General features: G+C 37.5%; 1 protein-coding gene across 4 annotated transcripts in view; it reads right to left on the reverse strand.

Moving 5' to 3' along the window:
• Positions 1-6303: 6303 nt before the first annotated feature.
• The window catches only part of ZNF385D (zinc finger protein 385D), an 817460-nt gene continuing 802117 nt past the window's right edge, over positions 6304-21646 (reverse strand). For all 4 annotated transcript variants that reach the window (XM_087430608.1, XM_087430607.1, XM_087430609.1 and 1 more), the window contains 4 exons: positions 20652-20885; positions 9893-10071; positions 8801-8902; positions 6304-6697 (listed from right to left, as the gene is read on the reverse strand). In XM_087430608.1, the coding sequence (XP_087286734.1) occupies positions 6464-6697; positions 8801-8902; positions 9893-10071; positions 20652-20885 (749 nt within the window). In that variant the 3' untranslated portion in view covers positions 6304-6463. The remainder of the gene's footprint in view (positions 6698-8800; positions 8903-9892; positions 10072-20651; positions 20886-21646) is intronic.

Below are 21646 nucleotides of genomic sequence, written 5' to 3' on the forward strand. Positions count from 1 at the left end.
GAAATAGTTCTTAAAACAATCCATCAAGTTTTTTTTCAGGACAAAATTGAGTGTCTAATATAGCTACATGTGGCATTGCTTTGGCATCAGATCAATTCCTTTTGTAGGAATATGGGCACTAAATATAAGATGCCTTTTAAAATACTTACTGAAATTTATAGTAATTAGGCTTAGATTTTGGAACCGATTTTGAGAGGCAAATGACTTTCTTTTACTAAAGTCAGCCTTTTATTTTTTAGCATATCTTTGTAAAATAGTCTCATTATTATCCCTATTTTTTTCAGAAGGGAATCATCAAAATATCAAGTGAATTGGCTCAGTTTCCTCATAGATAATTTGTGTTGAAGCCAGAAACCATGCTCATTGCTCCGTGATGATCAAGCTTGTGCCCAGATCCCTTGGCCACAAGTCTTTTCCCCAATATCCAACACTTCCACACATTTTTCCATAACCTCTTTAAAAAACAGATGTCATCCCATGAAATTCTTCTTGACTATTTCACAAAAGCTAAACTTCCCAGAATCTCAAGAACTTTATTTCTTTTCTATTTCTCATAATATTAGCTCACAGTCACAGTAGACACAAAGCATTTAATGGAGGGTCATTACTGATTATTAGCCTCCCCTAGTCCTATGCTGAAATTATACCACCGTGTATTTTAAATTCAGTTAACAAGTATGCAATAAAACCCATATTGTTGTTTTTGATTAATAAAATTCCATACACTCTCATTATAGCTTAAAAACTCCATAACAACATCATTTCTCAGTGGATTTATGTCTCACTAGATTTGGACAATCAAGTAGCCAAATGATTTTCAAAAAATTTGTTTCCTGGCAAAAATGCAATCTGGACTCCCAATAAAGGATTCTCTCTTTGCTGATTTTCTTTAGTCCTGTTTTACCACATCCTGTACACTACCTGGATTTGAAGAAGATTTGATAAGGGTTCAACTTCTATACTCAAAGTTAGTAACTTGTATGAAATGATACAATTGCGTTACCGAACTCAAACTGCTAGCATAATAATGCTACTAGAGAGCATAGTGTTATATCTACTTGTCAACCTCTCCAATGCCCTAAAATTATTAAGATTCCCAAGAGTGAAATTAGTTTCTCTTCTTAAAGTAAGACCAACCTGATCATTGAAAAAGAAATGATGTTGCCATGGCTTTGAAAAGGATGCTTTCTCTATCACTTTATACACACACACACACACACACACACACACACACATTAACCTTAGAACTGGTCACTGTCGAGTACTTATTTTTAGTTATACTTGTTTTTGCTCACAAATCATTTTAGCCTTACTTTTTGGAAGTTGCTTTTAAAGCTGACTTGTCCTTCATGAAAAGAACATGACCCCATTCTCTATGGTCTTAGTAAACTTGACTAAACTCTAAGATAGTCCACTTGATCATACATATTAATCATACATATTAATCATCAGATTTGACTTCAAATGCATTTCAGTAGTTTCCAGAGTCAACTCAACCATCTAAGAAGGATAGCTTTCCATCACTGAGAAGAGGGAAATGAAGATGCTCAGACTGAAGGTAATTCTTGCTCCTTTCACACCGGAGCACTGATAACCCAACCAGGGAATTCTTTAAACTTTGTGACTCTTCGTAACCTGCATGGACATCTAATCAAGTAGCATATACGAAGTTTTTCCAGTGCAGAACCTGCCTTCCATCACCATTCGTAATTCTGGTAAGCTATAAATCCATTCCTGGAAGTAACAACCTTGTAGGCGACCTGAGGATGATATATCAACATATCCATCTTTGACTGGAAGCCCTGATACCGCTCTTAGAACTAGTAAGTAGGCCATGGAGACTTGCCATATAAATGATTTATTTCACTTCGTCATAGTAGCCTCTGCAGTTATTGATGCCTACCATAGAAAGACCAGAAAAGATACTCCAGAAATAAATCTGCCCTTTTAATGAAAACCAACAGCAAACAATATGTAAAACATTCACTGTCAGGACTCAGTTCAAATAATTCTTGCTGTAACAATGACAAGAGGGGACAACTGATATCCCTTGGCTGTGGAAGAGGTGACTTAATAAGGTGGCCATTAGTTAAAACACACGCAAACCCAGAGCAGAATTGGTGATGGGGCCCCTTTCCACTGAAGGCAGGAATTACAACAAAAGGACTAAAGATGAGGAATTTAAATATCTGTTGCTCCCTTCCACACTTACACTGCCAACTTTATATTGCTTTTATTGGGACTGATTTTGTTTAGAATTTATTACGTTCTAGACTGAGGAAAGAGACGCAGCATATCCTTCATGACTTTGTTATAAGTCCAGTGTGAATTAGCAACTCCTCTGATAATTGTTGGTGAAGTCTACATTCTGATTGATTAGATGAATGACCTACTGTGTGATGTATACTCGGGATGTAAAGGAATACAGAACACTTTTCTGGACACATGCAAATATCTAACTAGCTGTACGGTTCACTAAAAGAAAGCAGTTTTATTCCTATGAGGATGAGAGAAGTGGTCCTTTAATGCAGAAATAGTAAACCAGCTCAGCCTTCACTCACCTTCACCCCTATTACTGATGAAGAAATTAAGGACAAAGCATTAGCTGACTATTTGTTACCTCACTAGTCAGAGACAAAGTCTACACTAAACTTTGACTTCTTTCAGGCTCATTGTTTTCCCCACCACTTCCTGATGCTCTCCTGTATACAAAGAGTTATTACTACAGTGTCACCCATGCTTATGTAAAGCATGATTTCAAATCAATTCAGATTTGAAAGAAGACGTCTCTAGACTTTTTGAGTCACCTTTCAGCTTTGTGTCTGATTTCTTCAGGAAAGTTGAAACATTACACGGGTATGGAGACAAAGATATTAATTTAAAATTTAATTGTAAGTGAAAATTAATGCCCATGTCTACTATGTATTGGTTCTGTGCCTTAGAAACTTACATGGGCAGATCCACAATAAACTTTGAACGATCCTATTTTTAAAACTTCATTATCTTTTAATTTTAAATCCCTTTTTTTTTTTTTTTTATGATTTCCTGCTCTTTCAATTTCCAAATGTGTATAAACACTCTCTTGGCTAAATAGTTCCTTGGCAGCAAAATATGTAGCACCTTTCAAAAAATCAAATTATATGTCTGGTGATAATGGCAATGAATTATTGCAATAGATGAGGAGAAGTCCAATAGTACCTAAAGAATGCAATCCTTTCAGATGAGGCAGTGATGATATAAACTGCCAAAGCCAACTGTGTTTGCTTATGTGATAGAACAACCACTCTTCAAAGTTTAGGACCAGTGAGAGGAGCAATTTGTCAAGTGTAATCACCTGTTTTCTCAGAAGAGAAATACAGTACCTCCCCAAAAACTGTTTTCCATTTGTCTGGATGATCTGGATGAGGTGTAACAGTGCTTTTTTCCACAGGCATTTGGCTCCTGCAATGCATTTATATTTGTTTCAAATGAAATTAGAGATGTGTTCTCTATCACTTCTTGCCATGGGTGTGATGCATGGGAAGTGATATAACCATAAAATCAGACCACCCTTGGGGATTTTCAGAGCACCACTGCTGACCAATCTGAATTATTGATCTTTATTCATGAAAAAAGTTCCCTAAGGGAAAGGATATAGCTTTATAGCAGTCTAAACGGTAACAGATGTTGATCTCGTGTTGATAAATATGTGGAGTGGGGGAAAACAATTCACAGAGAATCCACTATAAGTTCTATGGTTAGGCTTCATCCTTTATTAGGTAGTGAGTAAAAGACAACTGATGCTTACAACTCCAATTTAAGAGACCATTTAAACAAAAATGGTTCCATAGCGAAGTGAGGCAGAAGGGATTTAGGTATTTCTGAGATTTCTCATATGGCTGATGGAGAAAATATGGCTGATTTGTTTGCTCCCAGCAAATCATTAAAGTTAGTAACACCTTGAAATCCAAAACTCTTGTATCCCACAGGCCCTGACTTCTAGTGGACTGGCTCTCACTGTGGTGAAAATGAGGAGGAACGGCGAAAGAAAGCACATTGTAGTGAGATTGCATTGAACCACTAAGTTCTCCAAAAGAAAGGGAGGTTTTCTCAGGTGTGAAGGTTGTTGGATAAGGATTCAGGCTGACTTACAGTGAAAGATCAAAATATCTGACAAAGCAGAAAAAGGAAACTAAAGCTCAAAACAGTCAGAAGCTGGTCACATGGAACACAGAGCCCCAAACAACAGACTCATGAGCAACTCTCCACCTGGCTGAACTTGCAGGGTCTGTGGGTGAAAAAAGGAAACACTTGCTAAGACCAGAGAGTAGAGATATCGGTGAATGCAAAATCACCAGATACTCTCAAAAACAAATTTTAATGCTCACCAACAGGTTTAACCAGAGATGTATGGTTTGAAATTCTTTTTTACCAAAGACTGATGGAATACTTTTTCTTTTCCTTCCTGCCTGCGTGCCCTCCTCCTTTTTTTTTTTTTTTTTGTTTTGGTTGTTTGTTTAACAAAAGATATACGTTTAAAGCCAACTGCTTTAAAGATATGTTTATATGACAAATGTCTATAGCTAGATGGCGGAGAAGAACTCCAAAGACCATGTTTAATGTTGAGCACCAAGCACGCTATGGGTGTTTCTTAAATATAAAATGACAAATGCTAAATACCTATCTCTCAAATGGTTTCATTTGGAATCTTCATACCTCTCATAAGGTTACTAGAGTTTAGATAAGAGCAGTTTCAGGAAGGCCATACCCAGCCCTTCCCTATATTTTTAAATAGTCTTTACAAAACCTTCCAAAAATATTTTTTTCTCTAAACCTAAATCCTGTAGGGTTGATCTGTACATGTTTTATCATTGTTCTAAGTTTGAGTGTCATTGTTCTTATTAATGCAACAGACGGGCTGCATTGAACCCCACATGGTGATAGGCATGTGTTAGCTTTCTATGGGAAAAAGAAAATAGCCTTTATGACAAATTAAAGGCACAGCTATTTTTATGCTATCTGTTACCAACATAATGATAACATGTAACACAGACTGGTTATATAATTATTTTATATAGATTTTCTTTTTATAAGTTATTCTCTTAATCTTTCTAACATATATACAATATACATATATTTATATATAACCCCTGATAAATCTTGTTTTAAAGGTAAAACATCAACTCCTTTCAGCCTTATGGTGAATATCGAAGGCTGTCAGCCTTTCACAACTCCACTAGAGAAATAATGGTTGAGTGCATCTTACCAGTATTTTTTGTTTAACACCACATCCTTGGTCTGCAATTAACTCAGATTCATTTTTCTTGTTTTACTAACATTTAAATATATATTAATTGTTTATATCATGTCAGTAGGAAATCTAAAAAACAACAAAAAACCCACAATAGCTAATGTCTATCATCAAAGCCGAAACCTTTGCCTAAGAGATAACCCTACTGGTATGATATAAAGGGGATATTGCAGAGATATAATAGTCTCTGTTTTTATTGGATATGTACTACATGAAAAATCTTTACTTTGCATTATCATCCCAGGTTATGATCGTCCCTTATCCATGAAACAGAATAGCTGTACTGGTTTCTTTCTAAACACCCATGATGCATGGGTTTATCTGTTTTCAGATGGAGGCTCATTACAAACATTTCCCTTTTTCCAGCAATACTTTCAGGGTGGGAAAATAGTACTTTTTAAGAAATCATCTTTCTTACTATCTCCCCCACCTCTACGCTTAGCCCTGTTCTATTGTTCTGAACTTAAGGTCATCTCCAAACTGGATAGAAGGGGGAGACTGTGGACCAGGGAGACCTCCACACCACCTTCTGGTGTTCATCTATTTTTTGACTGCTTCCTGGCATGAAATAGTTGTTCGTTCTACCTTTTGCAATTCTTTAAAACCTAGTGGCATAGATTGAGACACAGCACTATTGTTTTACAAGACATCTACTGTATCTACTTTTGTTGGGATAAATACCCAGTAATTGCTGTCATAGCAAGAGGACCAGCACGGGTACTACTATTCACAGTGTTGCTTTTGTTTTTTGTTTTTGTATTATTTTAATCTACAGAGTAAATTATTATATATACATTGGAACCAGTTAATGCCCTTAGACAATGTATAGTTGTTTCATAAAGCAGGAAAGACAATGCAGAGGGAAATAGGTGCCCAAAAGCACAGTCACAAAGGCTTCGGAAGTTCTAGATACCACTACAAGTCAATGCTGGAGATCACTTCTAAAACAATCAATGTCCAAGAGGAATGCTTTAATTTGGAGAAAATACCACCCCGTCCCTCCCGCCCCCAAACCTCCCTCCTGTTTTTATAATCTTTTCAATTCACTATATAAAAGTCCTGGCTCTTCAGATATACTTTAAACTATAAATAAACACTGCATAGTTCTCTTTTGTTGGTTTTGTTTTTCGTTTTTTGAAAAATTATTGCAGTACAATTACTCCCATTTGGAATTCAGTAAGGAGCAAACAGCACAGGAGTGTGGGTGGTCCGAATGGGTCCAGGAGCTGGCCGCAGCAGGGCTGGAGGAAGTGCAGAAGTCTGGAACAGTGTCGCTGCTGGGGCAGTTCGAAGACTGAAGGGGGAATTCACTGCCACAGCAGCAGCGGCCGCTGCAGCTGCCAGAGGGTTTGGTAGAATTCGTGGAGCCAATGGCTTTGAAGGTTCTTTTGAAAAGACTAATTTTACCTGCAAGGGAGAGAAGAAAGAGCAGAACAAAAGTTTTGGAGTCTACCCTCAGAATCCAAAATGGCGGGCAGTTTTAACATACAGCAGTAAACAACTACAAAGATAAACTCACACTTGTGAAGCAACAAAAATAATGGAAAGTGTAGAACATTTTTCCTTGGAAAGAGTTGGAAGATCCTTGAAAATGGTTGACCTAGGATATTGAAGAGTCTTCCAGAAAAGTACTCAGCAACTTTATTTTATTTTCCTTGATAAATATATTTCCTGAGGAAAGTATTCATCTTGAGAAAAAATAGGGAACTTTTACTCCACCCTTTACACGCACATTATCATGGAACAGACATTTTTAAAGAGAGATTTATTAATGCTGTCAGCTACTATTAGACTATCCAAGTATGTAAACTGAGTAGATAGCAAGGTGTAAGGTACTAATCAAGAGAAATAAAAATAACAAAATTCCACTCTTAATAAAGAAGTCAAGAAAACTTATCTCCCCCAAAGTTTGACATGTTCTGCTTTTTCTGTGCAAATGTAACAACATTCTCTGAATCCCACTCTACAAAACTAGTTCATTCTCTCTGGCTCATAGCATTAGGAAGATGGCTGTTCTCACAGAGAGAATGTTCCCATTTATGGAAACAGTAACATAATGATAGTTAAGAAGGAGGTTTGGGATGATAACATTAACAGAATTTGACTTCTCTATTTATTTAAGAACCATTCACTTCATTGTTGAAAGCTGCATCTACGCTGGTCAGAAATAGCACTCAAGGTTATGACCAGTGATACCGAAACATCAGCTCCGCACAGAATTCACAGCCTCTCAAGGCAGTTAAAATTGCTTCTGTACAAAAGAGTCAAGTGACTTCATTTGCATAAAAATGAGTGATGCTACTAAATTAATTGGGTCAACTCATACTGAGGTCTCATAATAGATGATTGCAGTTTTCCTTTAACTATATTTTTCTGTGTCAGCAGCACACAATAGCACCAACTATTAATAAGATCTATTTTGAAGAGAACAGATTTAAAAATGCACAATTCAGCACATAACTATACATCAGTTGTTCTTAACTTTTTATTGAGCCCTGGGTCTCTCTGATGAAAGCTATGGTCAATTCAATCAGGAAGAAAAGCAAATGCTCATAAATATTAGTCTAAGATGTCAGGAATTTCACAGATTTCCCTCAAAAATTCTATAAAAATTCCAGGTCAGACATTAGTACTAGTAGGTTTACTAATCTAAAAGGTACATTTGGGGTAATGGGAAGAGGGCATTCCCCAGGCCTTAGATCGTGTCCTTGGGTAAATAATTAAATAAAATAAGCCACGCATTTGAGACTGTGTTATTCAAAGTCCAAAATTGTTGAGGGTATCAACAATACCGAAGCTTTGTCTCTTAAAGATAAGACCAGCCTGGTGGTGTAGCATTTAAGTTCGTGGGCTCTGCTTTGGTGGCCTGGGGTTTGCAGGTTCAGATCCTGGGCACGCACCGACACACCGCTTGTCAAGCTATGCTGTGGCGGCGTCCCATATAAAGTAGAGGAAGATGGGCGTGCATGTTAGCCCAGGGCCAATCTTCCTCAGCAAAAAGAGGAGGATTGGCAACGGATGTTAGCTCAGAGCTGGTCTTCCTCAGCAAAAAGAGGAGGATTGGCAATGGATGTTAGCTCAGGGCTGATCTTCCTCGCAAAAAAAAAAAAAGATAATAAAAAGTAAAAAGGAGATGCAAGAACTTGTTCTTCACTGACCTTTCTTAAATGTATCCACTAATGTCAAGCTCAGATTTAAATGTGATTACTTACTTGACTCAAAAGAGTTTGCCTTTTCTCCCTTCCTCATGCTCAGTCATAACCCTGAGCCCAACTCAAAAAGGTAAGGGACTGGACTCTGTCTAAAGGTGGCAGAACACCCAACAACTCATGAAACCAATAATCCTATTGGTGGAGCAGGGATTGGACTTTCAAATCAATTGTTTGTCATTACTTAGGTACCTTCCATTTATTTCATTTATTAACTGCCAAAAAAAAAAAAAAAGTCCAAGTTCAGCAGACTGTGAGACATTAAAGACTACTGTGTTTTGGGAAACAAAATGACACTCACCCCCAGCGGATGTGCTGCCTTCTGCAGTTTGTTGTAAGGACTGTATTTAGGTTTCGGGGGCTTCCCAGCAGCTCTGTCTTTGTGCCTTCTACTGCTAATGTGCTATTAAAAGCAATTAAAAATGACAGCTGTAAAACATCACCCAAAAACCCTCATAAATATTGCTGTAACCTGGGGATAGTAATTATTTCATGCAAGTTTCAGAAAGACAAATAAAAGAGCATGCACTCTTGCCCTTGGATTCTGATGCCTTGAGGATATATATTTTTATGCTATCCATTTTAGTACATTTTTAACAGATAGACAGATCTTCTTTTTCCCAGTCTTTCTCCTTATCACTGTGCAGATCTCCTTTTTTAGAAGAGAATTTACACAGGAAGGGAATGTCTGAAGGAATTTTATGTGCAAATAAACAAAGAAGCCCGGCAGGCATGAATTTATTTCCATACTAATATTTACCCTCACATTTGTACAGCCAAATGTCAACCCCTTAAATTCTACAGATAAATAACGAAGGTGCATAAAATCAGTGCAATATTGTACATATGCACATAAAACACAACACAATATGAGGGCTGGGCCTTTGATTGGCAATGTATAACTGAACTGTTTGGAAGGCTATTCAGAGTAAATGTGAATGCAACAGGATTAGTCATCCCTGTAGCAGGTGGCTGCAGGATTTAGAAATACAGTACACACCATGTAATAAAGTACATAAAATAAAAGAATAGCACAGTATAAAATTAGTTGTGGCATGTAAATATCTAAACAAGTAAAAATGGAACATTGCAATTTGACCTTTAAAGAAAATCGACCCTTTTGACTGGGAAACCTGGTAGAGAACAGATCTAATACCCCTTTTCCTCCCACTCTTCCTATATAAGAATAGTACAAACCCCAGACAATTTCTGAAAGGTCTTAGAAGCCATTATGTTTTAGCATAAATAAGTAGGGACAGTGAGTAGAAGATAAGTGCATGGATGCATGGGTAGACAGATGGATGGAAGGCAAAAACAGAAAAGACAGAGAGCTAAAGGAAACACACATAAGTGTCCCCTATCTGTTTTTATGTCAGGAATATGTGCCGCTCACCTGTTTAAGTTGTGTTTCCGAGTTGACGTGCACATCACAGATTTCACAGTGAAACGTTTTGTTTTGTAGGCCTGTATTTCCCTTATTAACTGGTCCTTTGCCTTTCACGCCTGCCCTAGGAAAGGCTTTGATAGTGCCGCTTCCATTCCGGGCTTCCAGCATGGTTTTGTGCTTAGTACCTGCCAGGCATAGTTAGAAAAAAAGGAAGAAGAAAGAGGAGAAAAATCTTAGCTAGTACATACATGCCTTTAAGAAGTGATACAATAACAAAATGTCACGCCTGGTGTTGGTGCAGTTCCGGGGATTACGGTTGAAATATGCTTATGACATAGAAGGCTGTAATCATGTGCTCTGACCACCTTATATAACATTACTTAATTAATTACTCATTTTTTTAATAATGCATTACCAAAAAGCACTATCAATATCAGCTTTAAACTTGAGAGTCCCGAGATGAAATTAAATGGGTGTGACTTTGTTTCATTTCCTCTTGATGCTAATAAGACATAAATGATAGCTGATGAGGAAGAGTGATTTAGTTGCTAAAGGTATAGTTGGAGGTGATGTGTAACAAATGTAATCAGTTTAAACATAGTGTGTTTACAGAAGTGGCACTAATTAAATACCCTCTTTCTAAACAGAATACAAACAAGCTTTCCTGGCTATGTGTTTTAGGTTCAAGGAGGAAGAGTAACAGAATAGCACAAGATCTTCATGACTCTGAAAAAAAGCAGTAATAGGATAGTAAAGCCCACAGTGATTGGCTAATTTCAAATGCAAACAACCAAGAAGATGAGGGTTTGATTCATAGGCTAAGCAGACACCCTATAAATAAATGTTTCTCTTTAATAAACCAATAACATCTTTGGAGTGTCATACATAACCAAGGTAACTCTACTTATCAACATTTGTTTTTTAAAAATTACTAAAGTTCACGATGGCAGCTTTCTCTCAAAATTTTGCTCACAATTTCCTTTTTCTTACAGTTGGTATTTGTTATTTTTCTCACTTAGTCATGTGTTTTTGCTATGAAATTTTCTCTTGTAACCATTTATGTCCTTTCTGCCATTCCTGTTTTTTAAATCCTTTTTTAGCGGTTTTTCCTTTCTAATGGTATTTATTAGACTGTTGTCAGTTCTGCAAGCATAAACAAACAAAGATTCTTCTGATTGTCGTGCCAGCTTCCAGAACCACTGAATTTTTTATTTTTTTTTTGGTAAGGAAGATTAGCCCTGAGCTAATATCTGTTGCCAGTCTCCCTCTTTTTGCTAAGGAAGATTGGCCCTGGGCTCACAGCTGTGCTCATCTTCCTCTACTCTTTTTTTAATATGTGGGACGCCTGCCACAGCATGGCTTGATAAGCAGTGTGTAAGTCCACGCCCCGGGATCTGAACCTGCAAACCCCGGGCCACTGAAGCAGTGTGTGCGAACTTAACCACTAAGCCACTGGGCCAACCCCACAACCACTGAATATTAATGATGAAAATATGTTGAGGGGCACTCTAGCTCAGCACCAATTATCATCATCTTGAATAAGAGGCAATGAATACATGAAATGGGTTTATAGCTATGTTTCTCTCTTTGAAAATGATTATAACTTTACTGAGTCCAATATAAAAAATGTATATTTTTACAAATTAGATTCCCTACTTTGAACATCGCATTTTTATCCATAGCTATTGCAATGTTCATATTTCAACGTATTAAGGAAAGAAAAGAGGCAACATCTTCTGAGAAGACTCGAGGAACTGAAATACAGAGCCACACAGCTGCCCTGTGGTGGTGGTTGTGAGGTCTCACTGAGGTTTGCTTTCAACCACCTCCCTTGCCATGTGGTGACACAAATGCTTTCTACTTTGTATGAAGATGTTCTTGGGAGCAAGAAATATATATATTACATACACACACACATTGTTTTGCACTATTTTCATTTACGCCATCTTCATACAAAGTAGAAAGCGTTTGTGTCACTGTGTGTGTGTGTGTGTGTGTATGTGTGTGTATAGATGGTTTGCCAACCTTCTTTATCCACACAACTGATTTTATCAAAATATTTCTTTTCCGCGGAGCTTCTTCAGTTACACGGAAAAGCATTCCTGGGGCCATTTTGGCTTATGAATGCCTAAGAAGTAGTCAGTAGAAGACATTCTCATCCTGACTTTCTTGACGGACTCTTGATTCACTTTGGTTAATATCTTTTGTGACTGGGAGTTGGTGTGTGGGTAGGTGGAACCTGAATGGATCAGACAACTGTTTTAACCTAGTCAACAACATTTAAGTAATTTATCTTGCATGGTAGGCGATAAAAGGCAGATGTAGGTGGCCTGCTTCAGGACTGAGTGTCAGGTAAGTTAGGGAGATGAGGAGAAAGTCAAAAGTTTTGGCCTCGATAGCAGGGGCTTAGCAACAGTAGGTAAAGATCCAGAAAATAAAATGTTCCCCATAATATCTTTGGCTAGCTAAGACCCATCTATGTCATGTCCCCAGGGGAAGGGTGGAAATGATATGTAGAAATATGTGAACATTTGAGAAATACGCATCCTCTCAGAAAATCATTGGATTGTTAGCATTATATTTCAATGTAATATCTTCACAGAAGCTAGAAAAGACAGAAAAATTAAATCTATCCACCCATGGGTGCCTTACACACATTCACGCACACACATACATACACCATACACATACAGTTAAAAATGTGGCAAGATTGGGTAAAAAACTTCAACTACTCTGACTCTGGGGTTACTTTTCGTCATCAAATAGAGTGGAACTTTTGTATAATATAATCTTCTGCATTTAGTAGCAGATTGAGAGTCATAATTAAATAGCTATTAGATAGTTTTATAAGATCTTAAAGCTTGAATAGGCTCGAAGGGTGGATGTATTGCCTCCAAGTACAGGTAAAATTAAGGAAAGACGTACTCAATTTTAAAGCATTTACATTTTTGAGAGATCAAATGTGCATTAATAATATAAAATTGGTGATTATTAATAGAACTCATACTTATTTTATTTTTTAAACATCGCACGTGTGCTAAATTATTTACCTGTTCACAGTGGCCCTATGAGTTAGGTGCTATTATTATGCCCATTTTAGAGATAACAAACTGAGATTCAGAAAGGATAAGTTACTTGCCAGGCTCACAAAGTCAGCACTACTTGAAGTTCCTAGCAGGTAAAAAGTGGATTTCTCACTAAGTCTCTAGAACTATGGGGACTTAGAGAGAAATCCACTAAGGATTTCTGAGCCAGCTGAATTCCAGTTACACACAAATCTCTCATAGCACCTTTAATTTTCTATTTTGTTAATGAAGTCTTTTCTAAACTCAGATTTTAATTTGAGTCTTTTAAATTCCACCTCTCCTTTTTTCCTTCCGAGGCTCCTTCACACTCAGCAGAGTATCATGAAACACGACGCTTTGAAATGCCCTGGCTCTGTGACGGGCGGGTTTGATCGCCTCTGGTTTCAGCATCCTGTAAACATCTCACAAGTCTTGTGCCTGCCTCTGTGATCACACAGCAGGGCAGTCACAAGTCTGCTTCTGTACTTTCTTCCTTCTTCCTCGGGAAAGACAATCTGCAAGAAGCGAAATGGACTATTTTCCTCCTATCACTTTTAAAAGGCTGACACTGACAATGACCCTCATTTGAAGCTTCATGATTCCTGAAATGTGAAACCATACTCCAACCACAGTTTAAATTCAGCAAGTCATAATGCTTCAAGAAATACTGTTTTTGTTTGCTTGTTCTTGATTATCTTAGATCAAGATATTTATTGATCTTATACCTTCAAAAATCAAAGTAATATATGGAGGGGGTGGAAAGAGGCTAGCCTTCCCTGTTATTGCCCAGCATCTTTATAACCTCCCTTTTTGAGATGGTTCTCAAGTTAAGGTACTCGCATAAAGAAAAGGTAAATGGGCAAGAAAGCTGACAAATGACTTTTTTTGCGTGTGTGTGTGAGGAAGATCAGCCCTGAGCTAACATCCATGCCAATCCTCCTCTTCTTGTTGAGGAAGACTGCCCCTGGGCTAACATCCGTGCCCATCTTCCTCCACTTTATATGGGACGCCGCCACAGCATGGCTTGACAAGCGGTGCATCGGTGCTTGCCCGGGGTTCCAAACCCGGGCCGCCAGCAGTGGAGCGCGCGCACTTAACCGCTATGCCACGGGGCTGGCCCTGACAAATGACTTTTTAAAATTAAAATAAATCACTCATTAAGTCATCAGGAAAATTTTTTAAAAGTGAAAAAAAATTCCATAATTCCATCAAGGAGAAGTTTATCAAAATATTAATAGTGGTAATCATGTACCAGTCTTTTATTTTCTCACTATTTGTATATGCACATTTTAAAAAGTTTAGATAACTTAAAGTGACTTTGTATAGAAATTCTCATGGAACTATATATATTTTTAGAAATGCACATGATTTTTAATGACAGCATAGGCTTACAATATATAGAGGTGATATATCTAACCATTTATCTAATATTAGACATTTGTATTATTTCCTTTTTTCCCTATATAAATAGGTTGTAATGAACATCCTACTCATTAAATCTTTTATCACATATTAGGTTGTTTCCTTAGGAGAGATTTTCATAAGTAGTATTATAGGGCAAAGGATATGACTATCTTTAAGTCTCTTGATTCAAGCTACCAAATTACTTTCTAAACATTACAAAGGAAGTATCAGAAGGATTCATTTTATAGGGAAATGTATCCTGCTATGGTCTGCCAAATTTGCCCCTCTATAAAATAAATTTCAATACCTTAAAAGTTCAATCTTCCAGAGTGCCCATGAAATGATATTTAATAGTCTAGACTAGACCCTTAACAAACCCATGCAACTTCCAGTGATACATTTAGTTACCTTCTCAATGACAAGTTCTGATGATTCCACTTATAGACAAATGGGCAGAAAAGTGGTCAGTCTCCATATAAAAAGCAACATGCAAAGGTGTTTTTTTGATGTGTTTATTTATGACATTCAGTAGAATGGCATTATATTCCAACTCGTGTGTGTCCTAAGAAAGAAAAGTTCTCTTGAATCTATATACCTGAACTGTATAATTGGCAGCAAAAGCCTCCATGTTCTATTTTTTATCCTCTAAATGTCAAATTAAGCTTTTATTACCCTGACTTCCTATATAATATATATTTTCCATGTTAATCATATTTGCATTGTGTCTTAGAGATGAAAACTTTGGCTGACTTGATCACAGCATATCAACAAACATTAAGCATCCATAATGGCATCCCTGGTATCAAGTGACCCAGTAATGCCCCAAAAGAGTAAAAAATTGTATTTTTTTAGCTCCCGGGTTGAAAGTAATTTGCTGATTCATCAGTAATGACTCTAAGGTCCAATTTGCAGAGGTGAAAGTAGAGACAAGGAAAACAAGAAGTCTAAAACAGAGGAAAGTAGTACTTTCTTTTAGCATCAGAAAGGGTCTCGGAGGGAGAGCTATGAAGTTGGGATGGGATGGGGGACAAGCTACACACAACACTAGTGGGGATGGACTTGGTGACCAGAGATCGCCCAGGAAAGAGCTCTGCTGGCTCAGAATGCAGTGGGCAGAGCACGTGGCTGGGTTTGATGGGGAGATAAACACGTGGATTCCATACAGCAGAAACCCTTGAGATCCCAGTATGCGAGGAGATAAATCAGGCATCCCAAAAGCCTCTTTTATCCACAATAACTGACTACAGGGAACACTGAGGCTTTCCTGTGCTGCTTCAGACACGTGTTTAACAATCTTTACGTGTACCCATCTCATCTCCTTAAAAACAGGGCCTTGAAGAGCATGGAAAAATGTGACGTTGCTTTTATATCCATTACCAAAGAGAGCCTAGCCAAAAGGTCTTCACATAATAAACACTAAACAATCAATAAATGGACAAATTAGATACACTTTCATAGCATAACAAATATGATGCTGTCTTAGTTATTTATAAAAGCAGTGTTCTTGTTTACATTTTGTGTAACTAGTTTTAAATTTAATTTTTAAATTTTTTTTTAATGAAAGTAACACATGCTCTTGGTAGAAAATTCAAAGAGCACAGAAGGGTATAAAGTGAAAAGCAACAGTCTGCCTGCCTCTCACCTTCAAGCTGCATGCTCTCAGGAGTGACACATTTTCATGTGTAGACTTCCTGAAATGTTCTAAACATCAATGGCTTTATATTAGGCAAGAGTGGGAAAAATACTATAGGTTGAACATTCCACTTGGTTTGCACAGGAAACCACTTTTTACAAGAATAGCATGTAAATGTACACAGTAAGAAAATGCATCTTAACACAACTCAAGTCACTCAGGGAGATGTCACCAAATGTGAAATAACTAAATCCTAATGCTCACAGGTATGTAAAAATTCTTTTTCTTTGGTCAGGAAGGTTGGCCCTGAGCTAACATCTGTGCCTATCTTCCTCTATTTTGTATGTGGGTCACCACCACAGCATGGCTGACGAGTGGTATGTAGGTCCGCATCCAAGAACGGAACCTGCGAACCCCGGGCCACCAAAGTAGAGCATGTGAACTTAACTGCTACGCCACTGGGCCGGCCCCAGTGAATTTCTTTAAAGAAAAAGACAAAACATACCTTTTGTAATATCTGTGTCCATAAAATATAGTAAAAGGGGCCTTTCAGACCCTTGAAAAGAGTATGTCCCCTTTAAGTGTTTTGAGCATTCTTAGACTGTTTTGTGAATCGTGTGAGTAAGCTCAGGAGAGCTACTTCTCTTCCTAAATTCTAAAAAAAGCAAAGTAGGAATGCCCCTATTCAAATCCTGTATTCCAATGTTATGGAATATAAACCAATTAACTGCAACTTTGAGTGGTTACACATTAGTGAAAAATAAAAAAAGCAAGCAAATGAAATAACACAACTGATTCCTGAATAACGCTAGCAGCAGCTGTGGTTACACTAATAACCATGCCATAATATTTCATCCTCACAAGGTGCCATATGGCCTCATCTCCATCAGAGAAGGGCGGGGGGAGGCAGGGGGTGAGAGAGAGAGAGGGAGGGAGAAGCCCAAAGAGGACAACTGACTTGCCCAGGTTCGCATAGAAAAGTTATCTGCAGATCTGAGGTAAAAATTAAGTCTGATCACTTCTAGTCCATTCTAGCCCATTCCATTGGACCACACCAGAGGCAATGTTTGATGGAAGTTGTATTCCCAGACTTTGTTTATGATTAAGAATGCATTTTATAAGATTAAAAGAAAAACATGTTTTGAAATGTTGTTGGCTTCCCATGAGCAGACCATAAATGCTTCACTCTGCACTCAGAGCTTCAGGCCTTATTTTATGTATATAACGTGTTTCCAAAGGGAAAAAAAAGAAAAACACTTAGAATTACAATTTAGATTCAAAGAACACATTTCCCCACCCTGCAGCCTGGTTGTTTCTGATCAAAATTGGTGTTCAAACCTGGTTCCCTGAAAAACACAGCCCAATCTTAACAGGTTTCTTAATATCTGGCTATAGAAGAAAGCAGAGAAATCTTTTAAACTTAGATTGGAGGGTTTAGGGTGAATGTAGTGGGCAGTGGAGTACTAACGGTGGGGCAGTGATTGTGGTCTGCTCTGGCTGCAGGTAACAAGGGGGTACATTAAAGAGAATTAGAAAACAATAATTAAATGGACTAAAAAAAGGAAGTCTCCTTTCCACTAGCACCATGAACTGGCAACTCTACATAATGTCAGTAACAAAGGACTACTCTCTAAAAAATATTTTGTTGGTCTAAATTCTAAACAATTGATACAATTACTGCTGAGATTTAGTATATAGTAAATTAGCTCATTTTATTACTTATCCTATAATAAACATCTTTGGCTACATGGAAATTAATTTGGAGAGCTCTCCATTATACAGTCAACCCCGAACACACAAATTCAGCTACAAGCTTTTGTTTTATCAGTAAGTTCATAACAGTTTGCAATCCTCTGAGCTCATAAAGGCAGCAGGTCATGCATGCATCCTGTGGGACCACATATTTTTTAATGCAAACAGTAGATTATAGATAAACAATGATAGCACAGTGATTGTAAAGATGAAGAAACAGAATTTGAGTGAATTCAATTCTGTCATTCTATATGGCCCCTGAAGTTTTTATGTCTAAAACAATGAAACAGAGTGTGAGCCGTGTGGTGTAAGCTGTGTTTGGTGAGCTCCAGCCGCCCACGTTGGGAACTGGCTAAGTGATGCACCTGCGCTGGCTGGCTGCCTGCCCTCCCTGTTTCCGTTTCCCACTCCGCTAACCTGTTTCCTTCACCTCTCCTAAAAACCTTCTGCCCTCAAATCCTTGTCTCAGAGTCTGCTTCTGAGGCAGGCCAAACTAAAACACACCAGAATAACCCTATGATGAATCCTGTGACTACTACGCCGATTCCTGACAGAGTGAGCTTATACAGAGCCTCTCTCCTGTATGCTCACCCCACGGGTTTCCCCATATCAGGCCCTAAGGGAAAGATGCAGGAAGCCAGTGTACAAGTGGCAGTGTGTGGATACCGGATGGACCGCATTCACCTTGCCTACATTTAGAGGAAGTCCCAGACACAATGAGCCTTCCCATGCTATTCCAGTTGCCAATAATAGAGCTGAATCTAGAGATCAAAAATAGTGCGCAAATGGCATCGAAGAGCATCTAGTTGTGTATATTTTCTTCTTCCTTTGCCACCTCCAGTCCTGGCACAGCCGGCTAATGCAAGTCTAGGGTGAGTCTTAAAATGAGCATTAGTCCCAGATTCTGGAAAATGATTTCTGATGTAGGAAGGAAAATACAGGGATAAGAAAATCCAAGCAGCAGCTTGGAGGGAAGGGGAGTGGCCGCAGCCCCCGGGATAGGCTGAAGGTTTGGAGGGGACACTCCTCTACAGGGGTTCAAAAGGGATTCAAGTAAGGGAGACAACTACATTCACTGCCTTAAACTCTCAGATGAGATGGTTATAGCAGCTCTCAGCTCTGCCTGCATAACACTTGTAGGTTTTTTGTTGTTTTCTTTTCCCAAACACTATAGCTTCTTATTATATAATAATCAGAGTCCCTGGATATAGGAAATATATTTTATATACATAAATATATATTTAAAGAAATATATTTATATTTTTATACTCATAAAATATATGAATATACATATTTTTAAAACATCATTGGTGAATATATTTTTAGAGCTCTGTGGGTAATTCTGACACACAAAGCAGAGATGAGGACTATAGAATTGGAATATGAAAAATGTTGACCTGATGTGATATTAATCAAATAAGTAATTTCTCTTTGCTTCTTAATCAGGTGTTTCTGATAAGAATTCAAAAAGGACATCCAAATTCTTGATAAATTAACTCCAGCCTCTAAGAGAATGGTTGATCTGTCAAAATTGATCCTCCCTCAAAATGAATGTGTTTCTCTGTCACTATGCAGAATGATCAAGAATTCTTGAGAAATAAATGGACTTCCAATGATGTTTATGTTCTCCCAATTATCTTGCATCCAGGAAGAATGTATTTGCGTGAGTAAACATGAGGCAAAACTACGAGGTATAGATTCTGATTTGGGGCCAGATGCTTCTCTGTGTTTCTCAGCCTCTGAACTCATGAACTCTCCCTGACTACAACTAATGTTGTATGCAGGAGGAAGATATGTGCTGAAGGAATTGTTCTCCATCTGCAATTACTTCCTTAGAGCCTTGAAGTCAATACTTAAATATTACTAGTACAGCACAATGATTGGTCAATAACTCAGTCAACATACAGGTGCAATATTAACTCAGGGTATGATTCACAAATGATTCTTTTTCTATTGTAATTGCCAACAGAGTCCTGGCAATGAACCTAGTCTTTCAGAGAGAAGCTGATCTTAGGCAAAAGGGACGGATAAAATCTCAAGCAGGAGATAAATATATATATATTATCTATATAAATATCTAGAGATACACATAAATACTCTACATATATCTAGATAGATAGCTACAGACATGACTATATAATAGCTCTCTCTATATAGATATATAGATATAGATATAAAACAGGTATATGGAATCCAAACATATTGGGAAAGCATTTCTTCCTGACTTAGCAGTATTTTCTGTTATACGCTAAAGTTTAGTGTTTAAGTTAGAGAGACATCAATTTGAATCACAGTTCAGTCACTTTGTGCCTTCTCTGAGCCTCAATCAAATAATAACAGTATCTTTAGGTTGTCAGAGAGAGTAGATAAAATATTACACGTAGAGATTATACCTCAATGGCTGCCCAGAGTAAAGCATTTTCTAAAAGGTCATATAGATTTAGCCCAAACAACTTTATTTGCCATAAAAACCATAATAGCAAGGTTTTAGCCAAAAATTCACGGAGTTATGCAACCAAATTGTGCAACTATATTATTGGTACAACTCTAGAAAACTTCATTTAGAAGCAAATACATGAAAATACACAGCAATCTAGAAATCAAATAAATGCAAAGCTTATACTTTATAATTATATTTTACTTTATCTCCTAATGTTTAATAAAATACACATCCACACATCCACACATGCAAACACATATACAACATGGCACGGGGGCCCTGGAAACCCTCCCTTCTCCCTATGTAAATGACACTTTGCATGTCATTTTTATTTTTTAACGGTTAATGAATTCTATGTCATAATTGCCAGTTTTCCACCATCCCTATGTCCCCTGCTGCAAAAGATCTAATCTATTTGGAGGAAGATAATTGCAGAGCTGTTGAGACAGAAAAGAAATCGCTGCATCTCACCACTGTTGTGCGCCTCCAGCTGCGAGGCGGAGTTGACAGCAACCTTGCATAGTGAACAGTAAAGAAGCCGTTTTGCCTTTTCTTCCTCAGTCTCCGCGGAAAGACATGAGCTATTGCCAGTGGCTGTCGTGGGGCTTTTCTCCACTTTGGAGGTGATCTCAGTCGTCATAACACTGCTTTTGCGAATTTCCATAGTTGTCGTCGTTGATATTGCTGGTGTCTCTGCGGTACTGTCTGCATTCAAAATAGCGTAGAAAAAAAGAGGAAAAAACAGTGGCATTATCTTTCCCTATTTGGAAATGTATCACTAATATTATATTCTGCTAATAATGATAAGAGCAGCTAGCATTTGCTGCTTGTCAACTATGAGTCAATCATCTCATGAGGAAATTTACATAGATGACCCCATGTAGTTTCATATATTGATATAAAATATTCAGACACTGCTTGAAAATATACACAAATGCAAGTTAAATTTTTTCTATGGGGTAAATAAACATGCCCACAAAACTTTCTTGTTAACGTATAGCCTTAATAAAATAACCTTTACAATGTATTGTACTTTGTATACATATATTTCTACACAAATGGCTTTTTAAAAACTAAAATAGATGATAAATGCTTTCAAGATATTTTAAATTTTCTTGACTACTTGTCTATTTTCCTTCTACATTTCTTTCTTTAATTAAAACAAAATAAGTACTGATGCTTTTGTATACACTTGTGCAAAGAAAAAGAAAAAAATGGAACCCTGATGACATATTGCTTTGTCCAGATCAACAGTTTAGAAACTCATTGCCCTATTTACAAAGAATTGCATATTCAATACCAGGTACAAAAATCATTAATATACAAATAAGAGGAACTCTAGACTAGCATATTTATTAAATGCATGCTCTATACCAGGCTGTGTTCGGAAAGTTTGTGACACAGTATTCAAAAATCAATGGCCACTCTTTACAAGGAATTTACACACTAGTTACACAGTGTTAATG

The sequence above is a fragment of the Ceratotherium simum genome, chromosome 5, assembly GCF_057802395.1.
Source record: "Ceratotherium simum simum isolate JZ-2026a chromosome 5, ASM5780239v1, whole genome shotgun sequence".
Classification (NCBI taxonomy): Eukaryota; Metazoa; Chordata; class Mammalia; order Perissodactyla; family Rhinocerotidae; genus Ceratotherium; species Ceratotherium simum.